This window comes from Lagenorhynchus albirostris, chromosome 14 (assembly GCF_949774975.1).
Source record: "Lagenorhynchus albirostris chromosome 14, mLagAlb1.1, whole genome shotgun sequence".
Taxonomy (NCBI): domain Eukaryota; kingdom Metazoa; phylum Chordata; class Mammalia; order Artiodactyla; family Delphinidae; genus Lagenorhynchus; species Lagenorhynchus albirostris.
In genome coordinates this window covers 58,353,397-58,359,396 of record NC_083108.1, presented here as the reverse complement: position 1 = coordinate 58,359,396, position 6,000 = coordinate 58,353,397, and the positions used below count along the sequence as shown (strand labels likewise).

The window sequence follows — 6,000 nt, the reverse complement described above, 5'->3', positions numbered from 1 at the left end:
GGCTTTTTTAGCAAAAATGTAGTCGCCTGTTTATTCCAGGATGCCCTTGCAGAGAAACTGCAAGGCCGTTGTGCACTCACAGTGCATCCCAGTCAGATACGTGAGTGGCTGTATAACCCCCCCACCTCACCCCCTCCAATGGAAACTTCTGCGTGAGTAGTTAGGAAAAGGCGGAGGGTGTGTGAGACAAGGTCTGGGACAGGCGCCGTCTTGTAAAGGCTTTATTTCTTCTTCATCATCATCTCATACAGACTCCGAGGCACAACCCTCTCTTTCCATTTGGTATCCTCAGGACTTTTTGTAGTGTTTTTCCTTAAACAAGGAAATTTGGAGTAAACACTGTATTGCCTGTTAATCTTTTAACAATAATTTTAAAATGCCATTGCTGTTGTATCATCAATGTGAGAAGACAACAACAGTACAGTACGAGGGGGTTCACACCGTATCACAGTGGGACAGAGGGCTCACACAAGCGGGGCGAGACCACAGCAGCGGTATGTACATGCACCCCAGTGCTTCGAACCCAAAGACGTGCAGGTCGAGAAGAATATGTGGATTATACAGCAGGTCTGGGCAACCCGGCTGAGGCCTCTCTACCTTTCCAGAATGCTGCCATCTATCCCCTCAAGGGTATAGGAGATCTGCCTTCATGGTTTTTTCATTACAAAAAGTTCACTGAATCAGACAGTCTGAAGCATTTCAAAAATTCTTAAAAAACAAGAACACTGACAAAATAAAATTAACTTAAAACACTCTAATTCAACGTGGAAATAAACCAAACCAAATGTTAACAGTGCAAATTTAACAGTGAGGCAGTCAGTATCGCGCGCGAGGGTGTTCAGAATCTCTTAAAAACTTTTTTTTAAATTTATATCTTATTTACTTTTGTTTAATATACTTTCTGTAAAAAAGATGGAGACAAAAATAGTTTTCTGAGCTATGAAAAAAATTAAGTTCTTACAGGCACGTTTACTGTTTCATTCTAGAAACATCTCAGATTCACAGGTTGAACATTCAGCAGCTGTGTTATTTTAAAAAAAAAAAACATTCTTTGACCTTGGGAAAACCAGATCTCTCCTTTTGGGGTAGAGTTCGGTTGATGATGACGGTGTGGTTATGCAATTACAGTGAATTATTCCAGATGATCCATGCGGGCCTGCATCACAGGTGTGGCTTCTCCCCGGGCGGCCCCTCGTTGCCGAGCTCCTCCAAGGAGGTCAGGTCTCTGGGTGACGGAGCTGGTGAGGCAGTGGGGGAATGTGGGGCCCAGCGGGACGGAGGGCGACGGTTTGCTGGTCTCTCGGGCCTGGAGAAGCAGGGTTCTAGGGATGGAGCTAGTGCAGAACAAGGGAGTTCCTTCAAAGCCGAGGAAGAGAAAGACAGGGTTACTCAGACGGACGGGTCCTCTGGGAGGTGATTTCCCCCAAACTTCTCAGTAGACTCAAGTGCAATAGACCAGGGTGTCTGCAACTTCTGAAGGCTAAGTTATACATTGCTCACGGAGTATAAGTTAAAAAGGTAAGAATTCAACATGAATGACTAGTGACGACAGTAATGGGAAGATAGCAAATTATGATGAAAACGTGGCATGAGATGGGTGTGTATACGAGGCACCTTCGGAATTGGGCTGCAGCGAATGGAAGGGGGAACCAGAGTCCTGAGTGGTCTGCCTAGTCCTAAGAGGCTGGCCATGAAGGGATCTATGACTCCATCAGGCTGCACCAGCAACGGGGCTCACCTTCAAACCAACTCTGCTACCGTTTATTCCAGGTTGACTGGCACTGTGTTAAACTCCCACCAGATGGAGATAATGCTGCAGGCAGAAACTTTCATTTAGGTGGTTTTATCTAATGACTCTTCCTGGCAGCAGCATTTAAAAAGTGGAGCCCGGGCTTCCCTGGTGGTGCAGTGGTTAAGAATCCGCCTGCCAATGCAGCGGACACGGATTCGTGCCCTGGTCTGGGAAGATCCTACATGCCACAGAGCAACTAAGCCTGTGCGCCACAACTACTGAGCCTGTGCTCCGCAACAAGAGAAGCCACGACAATGAGGAGCCCGCACACCACAAGGAAGACCCAACACAGCTAAAAATAAGAAACAAAAATTTATAAAATTTTAAAAAGTAGAGCCCAAGTGTGCTTGTGCTTCTATATGCTACTGCACCTTCTGAGGACCAGTAACCCCGGGACCAATCACCTACAGTACGTCCTCTCAAGGCTGCTGCTCCTTTTTTGGTATTAGAGACGGTTGAGCTACTTGTCCTTACTCTGCACGCCAGGACAGAGGACACTGACTTGAGATCTGTGGGCACAGAGGTGTGGGCAGCTGTGACCTGAGGAAACGGTGAGTTCTATCCACCCGGACACCCACACAACAAGAGGCTGAGGTGGGAAACCACTGTGATGAAGAACACAGAACAAGGACCTCAGAGCCACTCAGGAAGTAAGTCGAGGGATATAAAGAGATGTGATGAGCACAGCAGAATGAGGAGCATGTAGTCATCAGAGCGACAAAGAGGGAGAAGATGGAGGGCGGGGCACAGGAGCGATGGCGGAGTGGTCGCTGCCCAGGGGCAGCAGAAAAGGAGCACCGACACACACACACACGATGACTCTAACATCCCTGGACCTGCTGGTGGCGCTTCACGTGACTACAGGGAGGCCTCGTCAGCAAAGCACTTACACTAATGGAAACTACGACAGCCAGAGCTACCTCGCCCGTGAAAACACGTCAGCACTGAAACAGCCAAAATTAAAGGAAACGTCCTCACCTTAGCCCAGCCCAGGGCACGAGGGACGCTGGCTCAAGAGATGTGTGGTTTGTGTTGTGTATAAGTGTGTTGGTTTGTAATATGTGTTGTCTAGCAGTGTGTGGAGGTTGCTGGCATAGGATTTTTGGACACCACTGCACAAGCTGATGCTGAGTGACAAGGGTTTTCTGTTAATTTGTGCCACCTCGTCACTAGCGTCTCTGCACAGAAGAAATGCTGTGTGACCATGAGTTCAAGGGAACAAAGTTCTCTTTAGTATCACAGCAGCACATCTAAGCAAGCAGTGCTGTTTTTTCCCAGCACCTCTTCTGGAAATGGCCTCTGGAGCCATTCTTTGTCATTTTTCGTGGGGCATGTGTTTAGTCTTTCTTTGAGAGCCAGTTGTATTTAAGGCCAGTGGATAAGGGGGTGGGTGACTATATCCTTGGTTGGTATTTTCTCACAAGCTTTGATTCAGGCTCTGAAGGTGATTCTGCAGTTTTGGAGCAGGGACGATTGTGTTTAGTCAATTAACACAAATCTATTGAGCACTTACTACGACCCCTATGGTGACCACTGGGAAGAGCAAGATACATTTGTATTTATTCCCTCTGGTGTGGTTTTTGAAAAAAAAGAGAAAAGCCTTATGCGTAATGGTCACACCTTATTATAGCACATGGCAGTGCACAGCCACCGAAATGTCAGTGAGCAGGCAGGCCTACGGGGAACACGCTGAGCTCAGAGACCCTGCAGGCTGGACAGTTCCCTCGCTGGCCAATGTCCTTTTACCCCTTTGGGAGCATACTGGCTGCAGACTGCACAGGAGATGTCAATAGGATCTCTACTGAGCAGTCAGTACCCCGGGGGGCAAGTGGTCCCGTCCAGGCCTGCCATCGGTCCCTGCAGGTGGACCCTGGGCCCGCCCTGAGCTGCATGACAACCTCTCCAGACAGTGTGGAAAGAAGGAAGAAAGCACTTACGGCGTGAGGCAGGCAGGGCTAGAGTCCCCAGGGGGCAGTTAGTAAGACAGTTTGGTTCTGGACAGAACAGACAGACAAAGAAGAGAAAAAGCAAGTAGGTTTGAAAGTACTTTTTAAAAAAGAACAACAGTAACGGTTTAAAGTCAACAGGCCTGGTGGCAGCCATCTGGAGAAGCGAGGTCCTGCAGAAGCGGGCACACAGGCCGGCCCCCGCCTGGCCAGAGCAGGAGGGGCCCTCACGACAGAACAGCTACAGACCTCTCCCTTCCGCTGGCTATTCTTCTCTTCTTCCCGAGCTGCCCCTTGGCATTGAACATTTCCAACACCCTATGACTGCTGTTTTTGAAACAGAGCCCATTAAACAGCCAGATTGTTTTAGTCACAATGACCAAATGACTGCAGCTCAGACTAAAACTTGCCCTTCGAATTTTCCACTGAGACATTTCCAGATTATCCTCTCTCTTCACACCAGACCTGCTCACAGCTTCTAGAGAGAAAGAATGGTGCTATGTCTTCAAGAGAAACAGAGGAATAAGTAGCTCATGGGGTTAGAGTGAGGGGAGAAAGGGAGTTTCCTACTGTACCCGTTCCTGGCTAGGGATGACTCCATCATCACCCACGTTTAGATGTCCCATTGAGCGCTCCGGGAAAGATTCTCCCACATGGGCTCAGGGGAGGGTGGGAAATCTGAATTCATTCTGATTTTGAAATGAAAAAAAACTACCACAAGTCTAGGGAGGGATGGGAAGGGGTCTTGGGGTCTCCAAGGGGCCTAAGTCAGTTCAGGTGAGGAATAATTCCACTGGAGTCTAGAATAAGCCAAATTCCAACAGCAAAGGAAAAGAGCCCATGACATTTAAACACTGCCCGTGAGAGCTCCATGCCAGTTCTGAACCCCTGACACCGTGCCTGTTCCCCCTTTAAATCAGCCATCACCTCTTTTGGTAGTAAACACACCGAGTGAGAAGAAAATCTAAACAGACACTTCACAGAGGACCAAAGGGGGGCACAGCTTTATATGCATAAAGCCATTTTCACACCTTGGTTTAATGACTCAATCACAGCACTGTTTTCCTTTCTCGTCTCATAGATTGCCTGCGGCATTCATTTGTGACTCAAAATGTCTCTAATATAAATGGACACCACAGACAAGCTAGTTAATGCTTGGGACAAAGCTCTCATTCCAAGAAGGTGTGGCACTCACCTAGCTAGACCCTCTGCAGCAGCAAACCACTTACCTGAGGGGCCCTGAGGGATGGGGTAACAGAAGCCCACAGAAGACACCATTTGTTACCTGAGAACACAACCTCCTTCTCAGAGCACACAGCTTTATCACAAAGACGTGTACCTTTGGCAGGCGTAGGCCACAGACTGTCAATATTATTAGGTTGAACCATATGGTGTTGCCATTTCCGTAGGTCATTGGCAATTTCACATGGTTTAATCTATTTCAGATTTAAACTCTATATTTTGAGTTAAATGCCTCTTGTTGGGTTATACTGGGAAGCTGAGCATTCCTTTTCCCACTGTGGGAAATGTGGGGCAGCAGGTGGATCAGGTGACACAGGAAATACACCTCCTCCTCTCCGCACCTGTGCATCTGGGGCTGCAGAGCCTTGGGAGGGAGCCTGTGTCTTTCTCTAACCTTCGCCATCTGCTGTCTGCCCAGCCTGGAGAATGCCTACCGGTGTCTGGATTCCACTGCTGTGGAGGTTTTGCATCTGGGTTCCTGGGGGGTCAGGCCTCACGCCCAGGTCTACACATAAGGGTGTCTGACCAAGGGCTGGGAAACGTCCTCTGGCACTGCGTGAACGATAAGGCCAACATCACCACCGTTTTCACCCCCGGCATCATCATCGGGCTTTGTTTTATTTCGCCCATCCTTGCCGTGGTCCAGTTATACCACATGTGGGTATGATCAGGGCAGAATTCAAGATCGACTGATTTGCAAATAATCTTAAGGGGGGAGGGATACAATAATAATCACATAATAATACGTGACAATGTGGATAATAAGTGTGGTCACAGGTAACATAATAATAGGTGATGTTTAAGGGGATAAGGATAATAATCGCGTTGTATGAAGGCAGGATTTTGACCTTATCCATTCGTCTCACCTGGTCTTACTGCTAAGAGAACGCATGCATACAGAGAGGGTAATGGGATTTGTGAGACGTGAACCCGCTGTCTGCACTGAAGCCAGCGCTGGGATCCAGACACCCTTCCTGTAGGTCCTGACGAGAGGTCTTCTATGTCCACCCTGTCAAAACC

At 48.2% G+C, this 6,000-nt stretch overlaps 1 protein-coding gene across 2 annotated transcripts in view; it reads right to left on the bottom strand.

Moving 5' to 3' along the window:
- Positions 1 to 204: 204 nt before the first annotated feature.
- MTCL1 (microtubule crosslinking factor 1) overlaps positions 205 to 6,000 on the bottom strand; it is a 122,750-nt gene continuing 116,954 nt past the window's right edge. For both annotated transcript variants that reach the window (XM_060121848.1, XM_060121847.1), the window contains one exon: positions 205 to 1,356. In XM_060121848.1, the coding sequence (XP_059977831.1) occupies positions 1,162 to 1,356 (195 nt within the window). In that variant the 3' untranslated portion in view covers positions 205 to 1,161. The remainder of the gene's footprint in view (positions 1,357 to 6,000) is intronic.